Below are 24141 nucleotides of genomic sequence, written 5' to 3'. Positions count from 1 at the left end.
GAGGAGGCTGTGGAAAGTGGCAGCCAGGAGGAGGCTGTGGAAAGTGGCAGCCAGGAGGAGGCTGTGGAAAGTGGCAGCCAGGAGGAGGCTGTGGAAAGTGGCAGCCAGGAGGAGGCTGTGGAAAGTGGCAGCCAGGAGGAGGCTGTGGAAAGTGGCAGCCAGGAGGAGGCTGTGGAAAGTGGCAGCCAGGAGAAGGCTGTGGAAAGTGGCAGCCAGGAGAAGGCTGTGGAAAGTGGCAGCCAGGAGAAGGCTGTGGAAAGTGGCAGCCAGGAGGAGGCTGTGGAAAGTGGCAGCCAGGAGGAGGCTGTGGAAAGTGGCAGCCAGGAGGAGGTTGTGGAAAGTGGCAGCCAGGAGGAGGCTGTGGAAAGTGGCAGCCAGGAGGAGGCTGTGGAAAGTGGCAGCCAGAAGGAGGCTGTGGAAAGTGGCAGCCAGGAGGAGGCTGTGGAAAGTGGCAGCCAGGAGTTGGCGGGGGTAAGTGGCAACCAGGAGGTGGCGGGGGTAAGTGGCAACCAGGAGGTGGCCGTGCCCAGTAGCCTGACCGAATCCCAGGTCCCTCCCCTCCGCCTTCCCACAAAAAGGCCCAAGAAGGGGAGGGACGTGGAGGAGGCAGCGCTAATGCGGCCCTCAGAACCCCCCCAATCTTCAAGAGGCCTATGCCTGCATGGCAGCCTGCAAAATGCAGGCGATGCAGGAGGGCCAACGCCTCTTCTGTGAGGAAGTGATCTATCTGGCCCTAAATAAGGGGTTGAGGGGCAAGCTCAGAAGCAAAATCCATGTTTGTGAATTCGACCATCCTCCTCCTGCCACAACTCCAACACCAGAGTCACAGCCTGGAAGGAAGTGTGGAAGTAAGACAAGAAAGCGATGGCCTGGGTTCAGTCTGGTCTGACAAAAGACGCAGGCTGTTGTATGACCACAGCCTGGGGACATATATGTCATATGTTGCTGCTCTTGATCTCTCGGAGTCCTGGACCAGATTGTGCTCACTATTATATGGACTCCTCAGGCTACCAATTTTGCCTGTCAAATAGTTGATGTGTGCCCTGGGGTACAAAGGCTTTGCCAATTTCACCAGTTTATCCAGCTTTGCCTTCCTCTTTATTTTGTTATGACCCATAATAAATGTCCATTTTTTTCACAAATACTTGGCTATGTGTTTTAGTTCAAAAAGGACAGTTTGTTTGTGAGTAGGCAGGTACATTTCAAAAATACAAGGTCAAATTAACAAGGGACACTAATAATGGTGTTGTGGTAATTTGACACACAGGGAGATCACTAGAAAAAAAAAAAAAACGAATCACTATAAAAAATAAATTCTAAACATTATGGTGATCTGGCGAAAAAAAAAATAATAAAGGATTATTCAGGAGATCACAAGAAATAATAAAGAAATGAGATTGTCAGATTGTATGTGAATATCAGCAGCAAAACAACTTCATTATTCTAGCATTATAAAGAAGAAGAGAATGCGCTGCATTAAAAGATTAAAAAATTAGCAGCATGATGAATGTGCTATCTCCATTATGAACGCTAGTTTTACCAGACCGAGCGCTTCCGTCTCGTACTTGATTCACAGCATAAGTCGTATTTTGTGCGTCGGAATTGTCTACACACGCTTGGAATTTACCACAACTGATTTTTTTGTCAGAAAATTTGAGATCCAGCTCTCAAATTTTTGTTGTTGGAAATTCCGAGCGTGTGTAAGCAGCATTACTCTTGGACCTTTCCGCTGCCTTTGATACAGTTTACCACCCCCTCCTCCTCAAAAAATCTATTTGCTTGGTCTCCATGGCTGCACTCTCCGTTGGTTTGAATCTTACCTATCTCATCGCACCTTCAGTGTCACTTACAACTCCACTTTCTCCTCTCCAACTCCTCTTACCGTTTGGGTCCCCCAAGGTTCTGTCCTTGGACCTCTACTATTCTCGATCTACACGTCCTCCCTGGGTCAGCTGATAGCCTCCAATGGCTTCCACTACCATTTATATGCTTATGACACCAAATAAATATATCTCTCTACCCCTCAGCTCACCCCATCAATCTTCTCACGCATCACTGATCTGCTAACAGACATATCAGCCTGGATGTCAAACCACTTCCTCAAACTGAATATATCTAAAACTGAGCTCTTAATATTTCCTCCCCCACGTGCTCCTTCCCCTGACTTATCTGTCAAGATCAATGGCACATCTATCAGTCCTCCCCACATGCCAGGGTGCTAGGGGTAACCTTAGACTCTGAATTGTCCTTTCAGGCCCACATACAATCCCTATCCAAATCATGCTGCCTTAGCCTCTGCAACATTTCCAGAATACGCCCCTTTTTAACTAATGACACCAACAAGCTTCTAATTCACTCCCTGGTTATCTCTCGCCTTGACTACTGCAACTCCCTCCTCATTGGATTACCTTTACATAGACTATCCCCCCTTCAGTCCATAACGAATGCCGCTGCAAGACTCATCCACCTTACCAACCATTCAGTGTCCTACACTTACATATAAATCCTGTATAATAATAATCAGGGCTTTTTTCCCCTCTGAGAATAGGTGCAGGACTGAGTCACCCCTCGTCTCTGCCCCCTACCCACCTCTGACCACTGTCCCTTGATTTCACCCCCTACCCACCTACCAGTACTGCCCCTTTTAGAGAACACAGAACCAAGTATCATTTTGTGGTGCTAAATCATTTGTATGGAACATATTAATGAAAAAAAGAAAAGCAGTAAAATAGATCCCCTGCAGCCAGCAACAATAGAATTCCAGCAATAGATCCCCACACAACAATAGACTCCCCCAGCAACAATGGACTCCACCCCAACAACAATAGATTCCCTGCAGCAACAGTGAACCACCCACAACAAAATATCACACCCAGTAACAAAATATCCACCCAAGAAACATTAGACACCCACCCCCCCTCCTAGCAGCAACAACAGATCTCCCAGCAGCCAGCATCAATTGATCCTCCAGCAGCCAGTAAAAATAGACCTCTCCCTCAACAGCAGATCCCTTCCAGCAACATAAGAACCCCCCAGCAACAATAGATTCCCCATCAGCATCAATAGACCCTCACACAAAATCAGATCCCCACCAGTGACAATAGATCCCCCAGCAGCCAATATCAATAGACCCTCCAGCACACCCCATGCTATTACATACATTTAGTGCTGGAACTGTGTTCCCGCTGAAAAAAAGCCCTGATAATAATAATGCTCTGCTTCAGTATGTCACAGTACATGTTGGCATTCATGGTTCCCTCAATGAACTGTAGCTCCCCAGTTCCGGCAGCACTCATGCAGCCCCAGACCATGACACTCCCACCACCATGCTTGACTGTAGGCAAGACACACTTGTCTTTGTACTCCTCACCTGGTTGCCGCCACACATGCTTGACACCATCTGAACCAAATAAGTTTATCTTGGTCTCATCAGACCACAGGATATGGTTCCAGTAATCCATGTCTTTAGTCTGCTTGTCTTCAGCAAACTGTTTGCTGGCTTTCTTGTGCATCATCTTTAAAAGAGGCTTCTTTCTGAAATGACAGCCATGCAGACCAATTTGATGCAGTGTGCGGCGTATGGTCTGAGCACTGACAGGCTGACCCCCACCACTTCAACCTCTGCAGCAATGCTGGCAGCACTCATACGTCTATTTCACAAACTTTTCTCCTTCACTGATGTGCACTGATAGGTGATACCCATGGGCACTTATTGGCAGCACTGGTGGGCACCTTTGGGGCTGCACTGATAATCAGTGCATTCTTTCTTTTAGAGAAGCTGGTTATCAGCTCTCTTCTCCTCTCATGTGGTCAGTATGAGGAAAGGAGTGCCGATAACAGGCTTCTATTTAGACCCCCTTCACACTAAGCCGCCCCGGGCGTCAGCGGTAAAGCGGCGCTATTTTAACCCCCCGCTAGCGGCTGAAAAGGGGTTAAATCTGCCTGCAAAATGCCGCTGCAGCGGCGCTTTGCCGGCGGTATAGCAGCGCTGCCCCATTGTTTTCAATGGGAGGAGCGGTGTATTCACCGCTGCAAAGAAGCTGCTGGCAGGACTTTTTGTGACACCATGCCAGCGCAGCGCCCCCGTGTGAAAGCACTCGTGCTTTCACACTGGGTTTGCAGCTGAGGCTTTTTTCAGGCACTATTTTTAGTGCTGTAGCGCCTGAAACTGCCTCAGTGTATAAGGGGTCTTACAGTGCATCCAGAAAGTATTCACAGCGCGTCACTTTTTCCACATTTTGTGATGTTACAGCCTTTCCAATATCGATAAAATGAATTATTTTCTTCAAAATTCTACAAGCAATACCACATAATGACAACATGATAGAAGTTTTTTTGAAATATTTACAAATCTATTAAAAAAAAAAAAAACATGTTCATAAGGATTCAGTCTTTGCTCAATGCTTTGTTGAAGCACCTTTGGCACCTTCAGACGTGGTGACGAAGGGGTCCTTGGTGGCTCCATAACGTTGCACTACTCTGCTTTGTGATATGATCGGGCATCTGGGTGGGTCCCGACATTATTGTCAGGATACATCCAGAGGGTAGATGAACTGACAGTGTGCTTTAGCCGGCTGTTGGATGATTCTGGGTCACAGGAGAGTACAAGTAAGTGCACTGCTGTCACCTACAAGAGAAGTATAGCCAAACAAGCTTTAGCCCTACTGCCTTGAAAAGAAACCCAATGTGATTGGCTGTCACATATCTGATGGGACAGTGATGAGGGGGACTTCCCATGCACAGCTCATGACTGCTGACATTCCCCCACATATAACCATGTGAATGAATTCCCACACACAGCCCTCTACAGAAGAGTCTTCTACATCCCAACCGAGTCCTGGAGTCCCAGCATAACCTCATGCCCGACCTGCACTAATAATAACCCGCACTAAGGGGCGCCATTCCCGCCCTCCTCAGGGAGTACACATTGGGCGCCAACATTATATAACACACAACGCATCTCCATCTCCCAGCTCAGCCGCCTATCAGCACAGCAACAGCCCGGAAAATCTCGCGAGACCCGCCCCGCTTCCATGTTGCCACGTTCAAAGATTCCCGAACGTAGCGTGGATCCAGACGTGAAATCCGAGAGCCGGCTCAAGCCACGCCCACTATTGTGGATGACTGAGATCACAGGCCAGGGAGTGCTCGGCTTTTCGGGGCGTGGCCACGGGGTTAGGCCGGCCCAAGATCAATTACGATTGGCTTCCGCCTGCTGTCAATAGGTGAACCAGGGCGTGACTTGGGAAAATCAGTGAACGGCGGGGAGAAGGGTGATCACGTAACCAAGCGTACCTCGATACAGCCAGTAATTCGGGGTCAAGGAGCCGATCCGAGGATAGTGCCCACAGCAGAGCCTTTCCTGCACACAACCAGCACACTGCAGACATGAAACAGACCAGCGGCCCCAAGAAACACGGGAACCCAAGAGGAGGAAAAAGAGGTCAGCGTGAGTCCTGCCTGTCACATCCCACTGTGTCTGCTTAGGAACTACACTTCCCAGCATGCCCAGCCAGACACAGGCTGCTGGGGCATCATGGGAGTTGTAGTTGTTCCCTGGATGCTGAGTGTAGGAATGAATGGAGGGTCAGGGCACACTTTCTGCTGACCTGTCAGTGGGCACAGGACCAGGGCATTCTTCTAGTGTACACACCCATCCATTGCTGACGACTGGAAGTTCCCCTTCATTAGGAGATGATGGCTCCAATCTGATTTTACCCACGACGCCAGATTTACTAAGACTGGCAGCCAATCGGCTTCTAGCTTTTATTTTCAAAGTTTAACAGAACAACCTGAAGCTGGAAGCTGATTGGTTCCTATGTACAGCTGCTCCATGTTTAGTACATTGCCCCCAGTGTTGTCAAAGGTGATAAGTCAATAGACTGGACCCATTGTAGGGTTTGTATGAATGATCTGTATGATGTAGTAGAACAATCAGATCAGATTGGAGGGATTCCTGAGTGTTGTGTAGTGATCGGGGTGCGGGTATTCCTAGGTTGTGTGAAGTGATGGATATTATTATTATTATATAGGATTTATCTAGTGCCAACAGTTTACACAGCGCTTTACAACATGAGGGCAGTACAGTTACAATACATTACAGGGGGAATCAGAGCCCTGCTCATTAGAACTTCCAATCTAGGAGATGATGGGTGATCTAGTAGTGGATGGTGAGATCTGTCCGTGGTACAATCACACACATGCTCTTTAATGCATTGCCTATGTCAGGGTTAGCATGCTGCAGTTCTGCTGTGTAAATCCAGCCCTTATAACAGCTTTTCTCACCTCCTTTCAAAACAGAGGAACCATTGAAATAAAAAATTCTGGTCTCAGGGAACTCCTTCTAAAAATGACTAGATCTACAACTCATGATACATTAGTGTGATGGTCAGTGGGAGGAAGTTGTCTTACACTTGTGCTCAAATCTGAAGAATTACCCCCTTTACAGATCGCTCAAAAGATCAATGATGTCAGTGGGAAGTTATCAGAGAGGCAGAAATTCCTCATTGCTAGAGGAACCCCTAGGAGCCCTAGTTGAGGAATCCAGCGCCTAGAGGTTTATGATAGCTGGCCATTTATAACCACCTCCTAAAGCTCAACTCCAGGAACTATACTTTTTCCATACGTCTATTGGACCAGCTTGTTTTGATGTATGTTTGCATATCTGAAATCCGAAGGACAACTGGGGAAGCTGACAATCACTGTAGTAGTTGGTGGCACAGAGAGTGATGGCTGCAATCTTCTAGGTTCTGTGTGAGCAGCTTCCCCCTCTGCACACTGACCACGGGGGGTTACTCACATTTGCCATTCACAGAAAGTCTTGTATGTATTTATTTTCAGTGAGTACAAAGTGTTCTCCAATTGGATGAGGTGGAGAAAAGGGGTGGCGATTTCACAATCTCCACCTTGTTGAAATGGAAAACTCCTTGTATTCATTGGGAAAAAAAAAAAAATAATAATACATGGGTGTTGATTAACTAAAACTAGAGAGTGCAAAATCTGGTGGATCTCTGCATAGAAACCAATCGGCTTCCAGGTTTTATTGTCAGCTAAAAGCAGTTGTAAACCACTAGTGGTGAACAAAAAACATAATGTGCTAGTATGCGATGCATACTAGCACATTATGAGAAACTTACCTTAGAATGAAGCCCTCCAGCAGCATGATGTCAGTGCTGAGACAGGTGACATCTTTACCTGGTCTTCCTTCCGGGTTCGCAGCCTCTGGCTACATGAGTGGCCGGGGAGGAAGTCACTTGTGGCCCGCCGTTTCCCGTATGGGCTCTGATGGTCCTTCAGCTGCATGCACTCAGAATATCTCCTAAACTGTACAATTTTAGGAGATATTCACGGTACCTACAGGTAAGCCTTAATATAGGCTTACCTGTAGGTACAAGTGGTGTAACAGAGTTTACAGATTGTAAACCCACTAAAAAACCTGCAAGACGAAGGCTTAATGAGCTAGTATGCCTAGCATACTAGCTCATTATGAAATGCTCACCTTAGATTGAAGCTGGTGCAGCAGTCCCGGCACACTGCTCTGCCTTGCAACATGTTTCCCGGAGTTATTTCCAGGTATCGCGGGCTCCGGTGGTGTGATTGGCCAGAGCCGTGATGTTACTCCCGCGCACGCACGTGGGAGCCGCCGGCAAAGGCACGAACGAGCGCATGTGCCGATAATGTCGGTATGTGCTGATACAGGGGATATCTCCTAAACCATGCAGGTTTAGGAGATATCAGAGGTAGCTACAGGTAAGCCTTATGTGCTTCCCTGTAGTAAAAAGTGGTTTGTAAGGGTTTACAACCACTTTAAAGTGATTCTAAAGTCAGAAGGTTTTTCTTTTTTTTTCTTAATGCATTCTATGCAATAAGATAAACCTTCAGTGTGCAGCAGCCTCCCTCATACTTACCTGAGCCCATCTCGATTCAGCAATGTTGCATGAAAATCTTGGCTGCCCAGAACTCCCCTCCTCATTGGCTGAGACCGCAGCAGGCGCCAGTGGCTCCTGCTGCTATCTATCAAAGTCAGTAAGCCAATGAGAGAGAGAAACCGCGGCTCTGTGTCTGAATGGACACAGAGCAGCAGCTCGACTCGGGTGCTCCCATAGCTTGCTGTGGGGGCACTTGACAGGAGGGAGGGGCCAGGAGCGACGGCGAGGGACCTGAAAAGAGGAGGATCTGGGCTGCTCTGTGCAAAACCACTGCACAGAGGAGGTAGGTATAACATAACATGTTTGTTATTTTTAAATGGGGGGGGGGGGAGAGACTTTAGTATCACTTTAAAGGCGTGTTTTTTTTCCCTGTACAATGGTTTTGTATAGAGCAGATCATCCTCTTCTCAGGTCCCCCTTGGCGGTCCTGGCTCCCCGTCACCCAACCCCCCCCCAAGCTGAAGTTAGAAGCTGATTGGCTACTGTGCACAGCTGCACCAGATTTTGTGCTCTCCAGTTTTAGTACATGAAGCCCATGGTGTTCTGTGAATAGTGGATGTTCTGAGTGAGTGACTCCCTATGCTCGGTCTGCAGAGGGGCAGCTGCTTGTACAGCACCCAGAAGATTCTTGCGATCGCTGTATGTAACATGGGCTAATATGGTGATTTACAGTACCCCCAGCAGCCCTCTGGATGTCAGATATGGATATTTATGCCAAGCTTGGCCAGTGTTGGTATGCAGAAAATATCATTCCAGGAGTTCCACTTTAGGAAGGTCTGGGTTTGGCATCACTGAGCTAGAACAGCCATGCTGATGGAGAAGTCGGGGAAAAGTCAGCACTCCTGATCTGCACATGTGTTCAGGTCAGCGCCTCAGCAAGTTAGAGTTCTTTGAATCACCCGGGCAGCTGGTATTTTCAGGAGGTGAGCATGGACAGACGTATTCTCTCCCTACATGCTTCCTTTACCTGCAGACGTGCATCCTATAGGAATGAGTGGCACTGCACCGAATACACATTGCTGTGTTTTATTTATTTATTTATTTTTTTTGAGGGGGGGGGGGATTTTACTGTGTGCAGTTGTAGTCCGGGGATCCTCAGATTTATACTATGAATGTGCCCATAAAATATAACACATTGCATATAGATCGAAATAAAAATGAATGGGTTCTTGTAGCTCCAGGCAGGCCTAAAATCATAATTGCTGTGTGAATTTGTACCTAGTAATTGTATACATTGCTGCCACGTACAATTATGGGGAAGACAATTAGCCCAGGTGGGTAAATTGCAGTCATCCAGCTTTTCAGTACTAATCTTTCCTCCATGGATGATTCCTGCACTATGAATGCAGTTTTCAGGCGGCAGGAAGCAGAGAATGAATTAGATGGCCGTGTCCTCAGGTATAGAGGAAATCCTTCCCATGTGGCTCCCCTTCCCATGTTCACGTGTCAGTATGGAGGGGGCTGAGCCATCCGAGGAGGAGTCTTGGGAGAAGCAGATGTTTGAAGTTTGCACCTCCCTGCTGTGTAGTAGAGCCGGTAGCATTAAGCTGTGATCCAGATGTCCTGGGTGTATGTGTGTGTGTGTGTGTGTGTGTGTGTGTGTGTGTGTGTGTATGTATGTATGTATGTGTGTATATATGTGTATATAATAAATTATTTATTTGTGTGTCTGCAGTGACATTGCACTCATTAGCACAGATGCAGAGTCATGCCAGGATCATCTTCCAGATGTTCCTTCTAGTTATACTTCAACCAGTAAAGGTGACTGCAGTTTACAGCACAATGACGTATATTTGTTGTAGCTGGACACAGTCACCTTTCATCTACTTGTTATCTGTCTGAATTCATGTTGGCTTACTGTTCTATTGTTTGTTTAGCTTCAGTGTAAAATGTAATCTTCTTTATTACCATTCTGTGCATCGCCTTTGGATTTGTTCACTTCTGGCCTATTCTGGACAATTGCATAAGCCAGTCTTGGTGTTGCCTAAGTATCTCAAAGGCCGTTGATGCCGAGGATCTGGCTGCAGACAGGGATTACGCCGGTGTTAATATGCTTTTAGTAACTGACTGCTTTTCCTGAGGTCAGCTCTCGTCCAGCTATGGAGGAGTATGAAGAACACGACTGCTGAGGATCAGAAAAGCTTTAGCCATTGTTGGGTACGTACATGGGGATCCCAGGTTGGTACCCATCGCTATGGGTATAGTATTACCTTCTATACAGTTCCTCACTTTAAAGTGGATCTTGACCCTTAGGCTCCATTCACACTTGTATGACTTTGTGCAACTTTGGACTTGGATGTGACCTGGTGTCCCTCTGCAAAGTCAGACCTACTGTTGCATGTAAAAAGAAAAAAATCCTTTTTTTTTTTTTTTTTTTTTTAATTCAGGTGTGACTTGCATGCAACTATTGAGGGTCAACATTGAAGTCTTTAGCCCTCAAGTTGCATTAAAGTCAGACCAAAGTAGTGCGTGAACTACTTTGAAGTTGCTACGTCTTTAAAGAGGAAGTAAACCCTGGTGGGTTTTACTTCCCCCTTTTTTTTTTTTTTTCCTCCCTGCAGTGTAAAGGCATAATGGGCTAATGCATCTCAAAAGTTGGATTTTATGGGCAATAAAAAAACAAAACTATGTATGTGTGTATATATATGTGTATATATATATATATATATATATATATATATATATATATATATATATATATATATATATATATATATATATATATATATATATATATATATATATATATATATTATACATTTTTTTTTTTTTTTTTCTTGCCCATAAAATCCCACGTTTTTGAGGTTTATTCTATGTATTACCAAGGGATGGTGGCAATTCACATGTGTGGTTTGGTGAATCACCCAAATTAGTATGCATCACATACTAGCCCATTATGTGGCACTTGCCTGCAAACGAAGCCCGCGCTGTCCCCGCTGGTGGCCGCATCCATCTTCACCCCTTTTCCTTCCGGGGCCACGGACTCTGTGACTGGCCGGAGTTGCGTGATGTCACTCCCACGAATGTGCGTGGGAGTGATCAGTCACGGCACTTGCTAGTGAAGAGATGGCACGGAGGGCCGTTACTTCACAGCGCATGCTCCGATGACATCATCGGCGCACTAAAATGTAAATATCTCCTAAACGGCCCACTACAGCAGAGGGGACTTGCACTTTTCAATGAAGCAAAAGTATTCACCCCCTTGGCATTTTTCGTGTTTTCTTGCCTCACAACCTGGAATTAACATGGATTGTTAGAGGATTTGCATCATTTAATTTACAGAACATGCCCACAACTTTGAAGATGGTGTGTGTGTTTTTTTTTTTTTTTTTTATATATTGTGAAGCAAACAACAAATAGGACAAAACAACAGAAAAAGTCAATGTGCATAACTATTCACCCCCTCCTAAAGTCAATACTTTGTAGAGCCACCTTTTGCGGCTATCACAGCTCCAAGTCACTTTGGATAAGTCTCTATGAGCTTGCCACATCTTGCCACTGGGATTTTTGCCCATTCCTCCTTGCAAAACTGCTCTAGCTACTTCAAGTTGGATGGTTTGCGCTTGTGAACAGCAATCTTTAAGTCTGACCACAGATTTTCTATTGGATTGAGGTCTGGGCTTTGACTAGACCATTCCAACACATTTACATGTTTCCCCTTAACCACCTGCCGACCGGGCCATAGCCGAAAGAAGGCTGTAGCGCGGTGGGCTAGTTCTGGGTGGACGTCCATGGGACGTCATCCCAGAATCCTGCTCTCGTGCGCACCTGAGAACTTCCGTGACCGCCGGGTCCAGAGGACCCGGTGCATCATGGATCACAGTAAACAACCGCTGATCGCGGCCGTTTACCATGTGATCGCTCCGTCAAATGATCATGACATGTCATGACGCCGGTTCCTCCCTCCCCTCTGTGTACCGATCGGTACAGTGCGAGGGTAGAGGGGGAGGGATTGGATGGCAGCACCGCTGTGGTGCTGTACCCCGCAATACTCTGCAATGTACCCCGCAATACTCTGCAATGTACCCCGCAATACTCTGCAATGTACCCCGCAATACTCTGCACTACTCTGCACTACTCCACAATACCCCGCAACACTCTGCAATTTTTAACCAGTTCCCGCCCGCCGTCATATGATGTCCTTGAATTTGTGCGGGGATCTCTGAATGATGGGTGCAGCTACAGGCATCATTCAGATATCAGCTTTTTCAGCCGGCAATTCCCTACACCATAAGAATGATCATAGCGGCTGTTCCACTGCTTGATCGTTCTTATGGGAGGCAAGAGGGGATGCCCCCCCCCTTCCTGCCACCCTCCGGTGCTTCTACCGACTCACCGCTACGATCAAAGCCAGGATCGTGTGGTTTTTTTTTTTTTTTTTTTTTAATTTTCAGGCTTCCCAGCCTAGAGGTGAGATGTGAGGTCTTATTGACCCCATATCTCACTGTAAAGAGGACCTGTCATGCCATATTCCTATTACAAGGGATGTTTACATTCCTTGTAATAGGAATAAAAGTGATCAAAAATTTTTTTTTGGGGGGGGGGGGGGTGGGAAGTGTCAAACTAAAATAAAGAAAGTAAAATGAACAATAAAAAATTTTCTTTTTAAAGCGCCCCTGTACGTGTGCTCGCATGCAGAAGCGGACGCATACGTAAGTCCCGCCCACATATGAAAACGGTGTTCAAACCACACATGTGAGGTATCACTGCGATCGGTAGAGCGAGAGCAATAATTTTGGCCCTAGACTTCCTCTGTAACTCAAAACTTGTAACCAGTAAAAAATTTTAAAGCGTCACCTATGGAGATTTTTAAGTAGCGAAGTTTGGCACCATTCCACGAGCGTCTGCAATTTTGAAGGGTGACATGTTGGGTATCTATTTACTCGGCGTAACGTCATCTTTCACATTTTGCAAAAACATTGGGTTAACTTTATTGATTTTTTTTTTTTTTTTAAAGCACAAAACGTTTTTTTTTTCCAAAAAAAAGCGTTCGAAAAATTGCTGCGCAAATACCGTGCGAGATAAAAGGTTCCACCAACCGCCATTGTATTCTCTAGGGTCTTGTGTTTTGTGGTTCTATGTAATTTTCTAGCAAATGATTATTTTTACATGTAGGAGAGAATTATAAGAATTGGCCTGGGTGCTCCAGAACGCCTGAAGGTGCTCCGTGCATGTTGGGCCTCTGTATGTGGCCACGCTGTGTAAAAGTCTCACACATGTGGTATTGCTGTACTCGGGAGTAATAGCAGAATGTGTTTTGGGGTGTAATTTGTGGTATGCATATGCTGTGTGCGAGAAATAACCTTCTAATATGAAAATTTTGTGGAAAAAAAAAAAAATCTTGATTTTGCAAAGAATTGTGGGGAAAAAATGACAATTTCAAAAAACTCACCGTGCATCTTTTTAAATACCTTGGAATGTCTTCTTTCCAAAAAGGGGTCATTTGGGGGGTATTTGTACTTTTCTGGCATGTTAGGGTCTCAAGAATTTATAGGCCGTCAGTAATTCAAGTGTGATCAGTTTTCAGATATTGGCACCATAGCTTTTGGACTCTATAACTTTCACAAAAACCAAATAATATACACCAATTTGTACTTATTTTTACCAAAGATATGTAGCAGTATAAAATTTGGCCAAAATTTGTGAAGAAAAATGACTAATTTTGCTAAATTTTATAAAAGAAAGAAAAATTCATTTTTTTTTTTTTTTTTTTTTTTTTTTTTTACCAAATTTTCAGTCTTTTTTTTTTTTTTTTTCTTTTATAGCGCAAAAAATAAAAAAAACCCAACGGTGATTAAATACCACCAAAAGAAAGCTCTATTTGTGTGGAAAAAAAAGGACAAAAATTTCATATGGGTACAGTGTTGTATGACTGAGTAATTGTCATTCAAAGTGTGAGAGCACCGAAAGCTGAAAATTGGTCTGGTTAGGAAGGGGGTTTAAGTGCCCAGTGGTCAAGTGGTTAAACCACTCAAGTATTGCTTTAGCAGTGTGTTTGGGGTCATTGTCCTGCTGTAAGGTGAACCTCCGTCCTAGCCTCAAATCACACACAGAGTGGTACAGGTTTTGCTCAAGAATATCCCTATATTTAGCACCATCCATCTTTTCCTCAACTTCCCAGTCCCGACTGCTGAAAAACAAACCCCGCAGCATGATGCTGCCACCACCATGATTCACTGTGGGGATGGTGTTCTTTGGGTTATGTGGTGTGTTGGGTTTGCGCCAGACATTTTTCTTTGATGGCCAAAAAGTTAAATTTTAGTTTCATCAGACCAGGATACATTTCAGGAGTCTCCCACATGACTTTTCGCAAACTCAAAACGTGCCATTTTGTTTTTTTGCTAAAAGTAATGGCTTTCTTCTGGCCACTCTGCCATAAAGCCCAACTCTATGGAGCGTACGGCTTATTGTCGTCCTATGTACAGATACTCCAATCTCTGCTGTGGAACTCTGCAGTTCCTCCAAGATTACCTTAGGTCTCTGTGCTGCCTCTCCGATTGCCCGGTCCATGAGTTTTGGTGTGCGGCCGTCTCTTGGCAGGTTTGCTGTTGTGCCATGTTCTTTCCATTTGGTTATGAGAGATTTTATGGTGCTCCTAGGGATCATCAAAGATTTGGATATATTATTTTATTTATTTTTTATAACCTAACCATGACTTGTATTTCTCAACAACGTTGTCCCTTACTTGTTTGGAGAGTTCCTTGGTTTTCATGGCAGTGTTTGGTTAGTGGTGCCTCTTGCTTAGGTGTTGCAGCCTCTGGGGCCTTTCAAAAAGGTGTGTATATGTAATAACAGATCATGTGACACTTAGATTACACACAGGTGGACATCATTTCACTAATTATGTGACTTCTGAAGGTAATTGGTTGCACCAGAGCTTTTTATGGGCTTCATAACAAAGTTCGTGAATACATACTCACATGCCAGTTATCTTTTTTTCAGAATAAAACAATTTTTTTTTTTTTTTATGTATATATTTTTCTAATTGTACTTCACCAACTTAGACTATTGTGTTCTGATCCATCACATAGTTCATTTGATACTTCCTCCTAGTTCCACAACTGAGGATCTGTACCTCCTTTTACAGGCCTGTGATTGGAGGAATGTTCTGAAGGAGCCTGTGCGTTACGATCCACTAATTGTGGTTGCGATGCTTTGCTGGCTCCAATAGAAAGAATTAATGATTGCACTTTTTTTTTTTTTTTTTAATTTAGGTACGTTATTCATATTTTGCAAAAGCGGGAATATGCCTATAAGGCTGGGATCACACTGTTGCGAATTTCCTCGCATCCTATTCGCATAGCAGAAGATTGTGACCGACTCTCACATCTCCGCAGCGGCTCTGGTGCGACTTGTACAGGAGCCCTGTCCGTCTTTTGGTCTGAATTCAGCCCAAAATTCGGGCTGAATTCGGACCTGAAACAGTGAATGAGGACTCACTGGACCCCTGCTGTGAGCTGGCCTAAAGACTACGTTTACCTTCGGGAACATGTTTCACATGGTTTTTAGGGTGAAACTTGTAACATGTTCCCGCTTCTGCAGCCTCTCCCTAATTCCCCCTTCTAATTGTGACAACAGGCTGGGATCTTCTCCCTGCACCCGCCTGTCACAATTTTAAAATAAAGCGTTCTGTGAATGGGAGAACTACAAATACCATCATCTATTGCGGCTGATGGCTTGTAGTTCTCAATGAACTACCAGGGTGCTGTTGAGGGTTCTAGGTAGTTTGGTGATACTTCCTGTCATTGTGTGCCTGCCCGTGTATATGATGGTTTGCTTTTTGGCAAGGTCTGGTGCTTTGCCATTTAAATAAAATGGCTTGATGATGACCTGTCTCATGGCATGTACAAGGCACAATGACTCCAGCAGTCATTGTTGGCACACTTTTGGGCATTCCAAGTTCCGAATCCTTGTAGGAAGGGGTCACATAGGCTGGAGAAGTTTGATGCGTTGATGTTAAAGGGAAGGGGTAAGCATGTTACTAAAGTATTTGGCCAACGTAGAGGAGAATTTATTCAACTCTTAAGGTTCTGGCATTAGATGGTTCCAATGTTTGATGCCGGAAGGGAAGAAGATTCCTACTGCTGAGCGGTACAATGGTTTTGCTATATATAAATAACGGAGTTAATTCATGAATAAAGGCCAGTTCACACCAGAACCATGTGCAGAGACATGCGTTTCTCTAAGGTAGGACTCTGCAAGGGCATACAGCCAACATCCGTTTTCTTTGTGACCTCGCAGGGACAGGTACAGAAAAAAGCACATCTCTGCACCTTTTCAGCTGTAATGCTCTGGTGCCGCAAGGTTTAATAAAGCCACTGGATCTGTCATAGAGGCTCATCAAGAGTGCCACCTATGCCCCCCCCTTTTGCCCCCTTCTCCATTCATAGAAGCCGTACCATAGCTTCTAGCAATAAAAAGCACTCTATGAATGGAAGACAGGCAGATGAATAAAAGATCACCCACCTCCATCCAAAGAGCGTTTTGTATTGCTGGAAGCTATAGTAGAGTTTCTATGAATGGAGAGGGGGGGAAAAGGCAGGTGAAGTCGGCACGCTTGATGTGTGCCTATTTCAGATCCAGTGGCTTTGACACCCCCCCTCCCCCACAGCACTGGATGATTACTGCTGCAGGGGTTTTGGGGAGGGGGGGGGGGGGCAGAGGGCTTCAGATTTAGGATGGGTTCACACTGATGCCGGATGTGGTTCGCAGTAGGGGTCCGGTGCGTCACTGTTCTCCGTTTTCAGGGATGAATTGGCTGAATTTTTGCCTGAATTCGGACCTGAAACGGAGCGGAAGATGCACAGTATCTCTGTGCAAGCCTCTCCGCAGCCACAGCGGATTTGTGTGAACTGGCTCCATAGAGAGCCTGTCAGTCTCCTGTCATGCGAATTGGATGCGGGTGACCCCACCCTTAAACTAGGACAAGGGAAAGTACTCATTGAATGGAAGTACCATCGTTTGTGTTAATTAAAAAAAAAAAAATAATAATTTCACTTTGGCTTTAAGAGGAATAAATAGATGGGTGCTATGAGGAAGTTGAACCACCATCAAAGGATCAAAATATATTATTTTTTTTTTTTATTATATTTGAGAATTTTCCCAGCATGTCCATTCATTGCAGCGAGGAAGTGGCTGGAAGTTGTCGGGCTGAAAAGTGAGCTCAGTAAAGTGGCAGTAATAGAGTTGTGTGGTTCAGTGCATCACAAAACAACACAATGTACAAGAGCTGATTTAGCTGAAGCTTGGCTGAAAAGAGGACATTCCAACTTTGAAGAATATTGCAATGTTTCATTAACCCTTTCACCATGCACATGCATCAGACCAGTCAGAGTGCATATGGGGGGAAAAAATCCTGTGCTATTTATGGGATCTTTTATTTTTTCTTTTTTTCTTTTGTGGTCTATATTGTTGGTTTCTTTTTGTCATATAGTTTATTTAAAGTGGCTGTAAACCTCAGATATGAAATATGAACAAAGCATATCCCTCTATGGTGTTTACTGAATTAAGAGCACCAAGTGTCATTTCTGTCTGGTTCCTCTGTTCGAAGCATAAGCCACTTGTGGCAAGTTTCCCTGACACCAAGAGAAAAATGGTGACAGAGGGACCTTCAGCTGATTCACAGCCTCAGCTTGCTGTGTGAAGGAGGTGTGTCCCTCCCCTCCAATCAACTGGCAGAGCTCTCCTGCACAGTGTATCTTCAACTCTCTGCCCCTCTTTCTCTGATCTTTCTCTCTTCTATATACCCATGCAGTTATTATTATTATTATTATATATATTTTTTTTTTTTTTTAGCTTGCTGGCTGAATGTGCAAAATCTTAAAATTCCTCCATCCACACTAAACGGCATGGAAAGGCGAATCTACTCTGGATATTGTAACTGGCAGTCAAAATACCTGAAAGTATAACTTGGGCTCCATTCATATGTGCGCAACTTAAAGTTGCAGCAACTTTAAAGTAGTTCATGCACTACTTTCATGCAACTTGAGGGCCATAGACTTCAATGTTAACCCTCAGAAGTTTCATGAAAGTCGTACCTGAATGTTCTACAATACAACTTGTATGCAAAAGTTGTTGTATACAATAGTTGTATCCAAGTTGCCCCTATCCAAAGTTGGAGTGCAACTTTTGGTGCAACTTTGGATGGGTGCACCTTGGATACGACTTTTGCTTTGACCAGTGATAACGGACAACTTTTGCATTGTATAACATTCAGGTACGACTTTCATGCAACTTTTGAGGATTAACATTGAAGTCTGTGGCCCTCAAGTTGCATGAAAGTCGGACCAAAATAGTGTATGAATTACTTTGAAGTTGCTGCAACTGTAAGTCGTGCATATATGAATGGTTATCATTGCAGAACATGGGGATTGGCTTGTCATGCAACTTTGATGTCCATAGTTGCATGATCTGTTGCACAAGTATGAATGGCGCCTTGAGGCAAAACCTTCTCTCCTTCGCACCCTTTTTTTTTTTTTTTTGGGATAGTGTGGAGAGGGATTAGAACCCCTGTCAGTTTTTATTGATGTCTGTGCCCCCGTTGAGGAAACTCACCCTCTCCATTGGTCCGGTTTACCATTATCATTGAAAGTAAAAGAAAATCCCAAATTTTGGGTTGTCCTCGGGAAAGTAATGGAAGGGAAATCTTCCAAGGGGGACACTAGTTCTGGTGACCTCGGGGCACCCATGGAATTTCCTTAATTTGCAGGGATTTCCTCTCCCTTCCTGTTTGACTATGGGCCAGGAAGTGAAGGGAAATCTCAATGGGAACAATGCCTGCATTTGATTGGATGCAGGTGCTATTTGGCTTGCAGCTTTCTGCCTGACTCCTTTGATTTCCATTCAAAGGATGTTGGGCGGGAGGGTGCTGACAGCGTCACCCATAGGGAAAAAAAATTCTGTGTATATAGTGGGGATATTTCTACGTGAATAGGAAGTTGCAAGTATTTATGAAATGCTTTAGATAAACATTCTCTCTTACTTTTTGTACGGTGCCCTTTTTTTTTTCCTGTTGATTTAATATTGTTTGTTACCATCCATAAGTAAGACTAGACATCCGATGGTAACCAAAGGATTGAACCACCAATAAATCTTTCCACAAACATTTTTGGCTGTACATGAATATGGGGGGGGGGGGGGGGGGCTGCAAAAGTTGCAGTGTGACCACATAAATTCAATAGTTTCTCAGTCTGTTTGTAAGTGTCCAGATTGGGTGACAGTCATTGAATCTCTATAGGTGGTTTATGGCTTGTGCACACAGCTGATTAGGGCCGTATACCGCCCAGATCAGTGTATTACTGTAGGGGGTACAACCTGGGTGTTTTCCAATCAGCCGCGGTCAGAAAGCCTGTACAAATCAATGACCTTGGTGACACTGTCGGCAGCTTTTCTCATGTAATAATCGCAAATGCTTGCATTGACATTCAATGTATTTTTGGTAACACAGCATCTCCTTCCTGTTGCTGTTATGCTCTCAAGCTTCATTCGATTGTCTTACCTGGGCCGTCTGTTTGTTTGTCCATATCCAGGAGCTGTGATGTGCACTCCTCCCCCTCTCTATTCCTGCCCCTTCCTACTCGAGATGGGACTTGGGCAATTGGGCGGCCGTTCACTGCGCATCGGTGTCATGCTTGATGCTAACGTTTGGCGTCTAGTCCATTCTGGCTGACGTTCCATGGGAAGATCTTTGGCGCCACTTGCGGGCAGCATTTGCTGCCAATTCTTGGACGCCCCTCCTCCTTTGTCACGCCAGCGTGACGCTGGACGGGCCCTGCGTGCATTGGTCATGCGCACACGTAACTATCCCTCACAGCCACAGCCTTTCACTTGCACATCCGTGCATGCTGTACATCACATTGTGGAGACCACTTAACATCCTATTACACATTAATACAAGGTAATCTATGCTGGCACAGTTATGGTGGTTTGTGCACCTACTTAATTCACCCGTCTACTATAACCCTGCTCTCCATGGGTATTCAACCTGAGGATTTTTCAACCACTTTGTGCACGCTTGTTTCTCTGTTCACCACCCAGCCTAAAGCCTCGTACACACGATTTTCGGCAGTGAATTTGATTACAGACTGACTGCCTAAAATCCGACCGTTAGTACGCTCCGTCAGACAATTGTTGGGCAACTTTCCGTTAACAAATGTTGGATGGCAGGCTAGTAAATTTTTGGCAGACAACGGTCTGTTGTCATATTTTCCTATCGTGTGTACACAAGTCTGTCACACAAGTCCAAAGTACAAACACGCATTCTCGGAATCGGTGCTCGCCAAACATGACATTAGCAGAAGGTGAACAAAGGGTGGTGCTCGAGCTGAAATTCCACGTTAGTACATCACTATGTTTGTGTTTGTTGGCCGAAATTGTGTGCTGTTAGTATGCCAGACAAGTTCACGGCACACGCCCTTTGGACAAAAGTCTGACTCTTTGTCTGCCGACAGTCTGATCGTGTGTACGAAGCTTAAGTCCCTTCCACACTCTCTGGTTCCTTCTCATATATCTCCACACTTTTCTATCCATCCCTACACTTTCACGGTGAAAGGTGCATATCCCCCATTCTTATTAGTACTACTTTACATGTGAGACTTCTACTATTATTACCATTTATATATTATATATATATTTTTTTTTTTTTTTTACAGAATCTAGGGTTATGCACCATCACCCAAGACACATGGAGTTCTTCTTTCTGGGGGATACTCTGTGCGCATCTGCACTGCCTATGGCTCCTGCTATGAGCTACACCGCATGTCTTGCTTTTTACCTCCGTGTAAGTTTTAGGATTGGATATTTCCTCTCCTTTCTGTGTTATATATTTATATTATCCCTGAGGCATACCCATTGATTTATTGGTACCTATGTCTTCTTTTAGACAAACTCATTCGCCCCTGAAGAGTGATTCATACCATGAAACGCGTCAGACCTATTTAGGATGCAGTCATGACTTTTATTTACCATGTTTTCTTTATTCCTACAGTACATCTGTTACCATATACCATTTTGATTACATGGATCCCTGTATATTGGCAGCGGGCATGTGTTGTTTTACCCTGGGTGTATCTATATCTCTCTCTATCTCTATCATATGTATTTGTACATATGACTTCTGCATGTGAACGTTATGTGCTAGATATACTTTTTGACAATAAATACGTTTTTATATATTTTTCCCAATGTTCTGCCATAAGCTTCATTTAAAGTCCTGAACTTTTCCCCTGTGTCATGTAATCACAAATGGGATGATTACCTGTGATTGGGGGCGGATGTGAATCATCTGTCACACAAAAATGACGGGACAACCATTGCTGACCTCCGCTTGTATATGCTAATTGCCTTCCTGCATTGCTGAACCACTGGCTTCAATATGTTGAGTCATGGACCTGAAACTAATATTTGGATAAGGAAAATCGAAAGCCTTTGTCTTGGGTCAGTATTGAAGACAGAGGATCAGAATGACCGGCGGGAAGCATTTAGGCCTGGTTCACACATATGCATTTTTTTTGTGCATTTTTCAGTTTTGCAGAAACGAACTACAGTCCATTTAACTTGGTATCCTTTGGATGTAGTTCACATCTGTGCATTTTATGGAAAGGATCAGGGACTTTTTTTCTGGTTTTTGGGTCCATAGACTTCAATGGATCAAAAGCGTGTATTGAAAAAATGCAAAATGCACCTGCAGTATGCAAACTGCAGCCTACATAGGTGTGAACCAGGCCTAACAAGAAGTGATGGCCTCGGTTGCTGACATGAAAGATGTACTTTAAATGCCAAACTAATGCTGTGAGCAGGAATGTGAGATTGTTTTGTCTTAGAACTGCTTTGTTCATTTCTAAGCTATTTGTTTGACATCTGAGATGCTTTACATTTTCTTTATCTAAACATAATGGTATCCTCCAGGAACAGCGATCACGTGAAGTGATCACATTTCTATTACCGGGTTCATTTACCTGCTGATGCCATAACAAATGATGAGGGGCTTTGTGTAGTATAAGGTTACCATCAGATGTTGGGGGACCAGTGTACCAGCAGCCTTCCTTTTGTCCCCCTTCTTAATATTGTTCCAGATGTCAGGCCAGCCACATGATGTGCGGGGTCCTCTTTCTTCTCGGTTTTCCAGGTGCTGGGCAGTCCTGTAGGATTCAGAGAGCGGTGTTGACATGATGAGCTCAGCAGCACACTCTGGCGATGTCCCACTGGAAGCAGGCCAATGATGGCTTGTACTTACAAGGTGTCCTCAGTCTTTTAGATTGAATTATTCTGGGTGGCATTCCAACCAGACTGTGGACATCTTGTGGCTGAAGAAAGTACTGCGAGGGACCACTTTGGATTGAAGGTAGGTAAGTATTGCAAAGAGAGCTTCTCTTCTCCTTTTTAAGGAAATCCGTGCCTAGAGAAAGATGCAGTCTACTATTGCTGACCACAAACTGAAAATGCTTTTGCCATCTTGGACATCAATTTGTTTTTTGAGACGATGACCCAGAACAGTTATGTAGCATTTGAAATCTGAACTGATCTGTATTAGAGCTGCACGATTCTGGCTAAAATGAGAATCACGATTTGTTTTTTTGCTTAGAAGATAGATCACGAGTCTCGCGGCGTAACATTATCTTTCATATTAAAACAAAAAAAAAAAAAAATTGGGCTAACTTTACTGGTTTGTTGGCTTTTTTTATTTATTTTTTTTATTCATTGAAGTGTATTTTTTCCCAAACAATTGCATTTGAAAGACCGCTGGGCAAATACAGTGTGACATAAAATATTGCAGCAATTGCCATTTTATTCCCTAGGGTCTCTGCTAAAATATATATGTTTGGGGGTTCCAAGTAATTTTGTAGCAAAAAATATTGATTTTAACTTAAGAGGTGTCAGAAAAAGATTTAGACTTTAAGTGGTTAAACTTCCTGCATTTACGTGTTGTTGAAAACTTGGCAGATTACCCAGGAGTTCTTTCCCTTTGATCTAAGAAGGAAGCTTAGTTACAGATGGCAGAATGCCCCGATGCTTTCTTTTGACAGCTGAGTGAGCAGATAGTCTCTCCACTTGTTATATGAAAGAATCGGCAACCTCTGCAGGAGAGATCGTCAGGGGAGGTGAATCGAGATCACAATTTTTTTAACGATTAATTGTGCAGCTCTAATCTGTATATTTCCTCAGGGGCTGAGAAAACAATGGATCAGTATGACAGCCAGGGGAGGTCAGTAATGGCAAGCAGCCTGTCAAATCCAGTTAGTACAGGTTCTCTTTTGAGGACAGCCTTTTATTCACGCAAAACGGGTGCACCAGCACCATCTGCACCTCTTATGTTCTGGCATTAACAGCTGCAATCCAATTTGAGATAAGACGCCATTTGGTTAAAATGTCTAATTATGAAGAGGGTATTAAAGCCTAAGGCTTGCCATACACAGTTCGAATCTTGGCCAGTTCAGCAGAAACTGGCTGAGATTCAAACCATTAATGGGCAGGCTGAATATATCAACTTGGGCACAACTAGCTTGCTGGATTTGCTTGCGATTTTTATCTCAAGCGGCTTCTATAGCTGCTAGCCATAAACGCTGTCCTCTCCCGGTGGGAATGGCTTCTCCCACCCCCCCCATGAAGGAAGAGTCTACTGATCAGCGAACTTGTAGTCTAATTAGAACTACAAACCATCTGCTGTGGTGGGAGATGGGACTTGTAGTTTACTTATTCGCAGATCTCAATGAATGAATAACACTAACACTGGGTCCGGGGGTTCCCTGTTTTCCAGAGTAGCCTCACCGCACTCTACAAAACTTGACTGATCTATAAGCGTGATGTATTGAAAATGTAAATCTGTGTTATGGATCACAAGACTTTGCCATAAACAAAAAAAGCTTTCACATACAGTATTTAAGCCAACTGTTTAGTTTGCTGTTACAGTTTTATGTACATGGAGCCCCCAGGGTTCACTTTACCTGTGTGGACATGTCCTGGTCTATACAATCATTTTCTCCTAACATTCCAAAGAGTTACAGAAGATCTAAATCCGATAAAGGAACTCCAATATTACTTTTTTCTGAAATGAGCTCTGTGCCATCAGTTATGTTGCTGAATATCATTTGCTTCTTTCGAGAAAATAGTTGGGAGATGACATGTTTCATAGTGTAGACCTTCTTTGGTAGAAAAGGTTCAATTTGACTTTCCAGAAAACCTCCCCAGTCTGTAGATATATTGTACACTTTTCAGT

At 44.2% G+C, this 24141-nt stretch overlaps 1 protein-coding gene across 4 annotated transcripts in view; it reads left to right on the top strand.

Annotated features, from left to right (window-relative positions):
* The first annotated feature begins 5124 nt into the window (after nt 1-5124).
* Nucleotides 5125-24141, top strand: part of ASPH (aspartate beta-hydroxylase) — a 325502-nt gene continuing 306485 nt past the window's right edge. For 2 of the 4 annotated variants that reach the window (XM_073631689.1, XM_073631688.1), the window contains exon 1: nt 5125-5449. In XM_073631689.1, coding sequence (XP_073487790.1) covers nt 5389-5449 — 61 coding nt within the window. In that variant the 5' untranslated portion in view covers nt 5125-5388. The remainder of the gene's footprint in view (nt 5450-24141) is intronic. The other 2 variants (XM_073631691.1, XM_073631690.1) reach the window with 2 other exon arrangements.

The sequence above is a fragment of the Aquarana catesbeiana genome, linkage group LG05 (genome assembly GCF_042186555.1).
Source record: "Aquarana catesbeiana isolate 2022-GZ linkage group LG05, ASM4218655v1, whole genome shotgun sequence".
NCBI classification, from domain to species: Eukaryota; Metazoa; Chordata; class Amphibia; order Anura; family Ranidae; genus Aquarana; species Aquarana catesbeiana.
The sequence above is the reverse complement of the archived record's forward strand: the minus strand, read 5'-3'. Positions and strand labels throughout refer to the sequence as shown.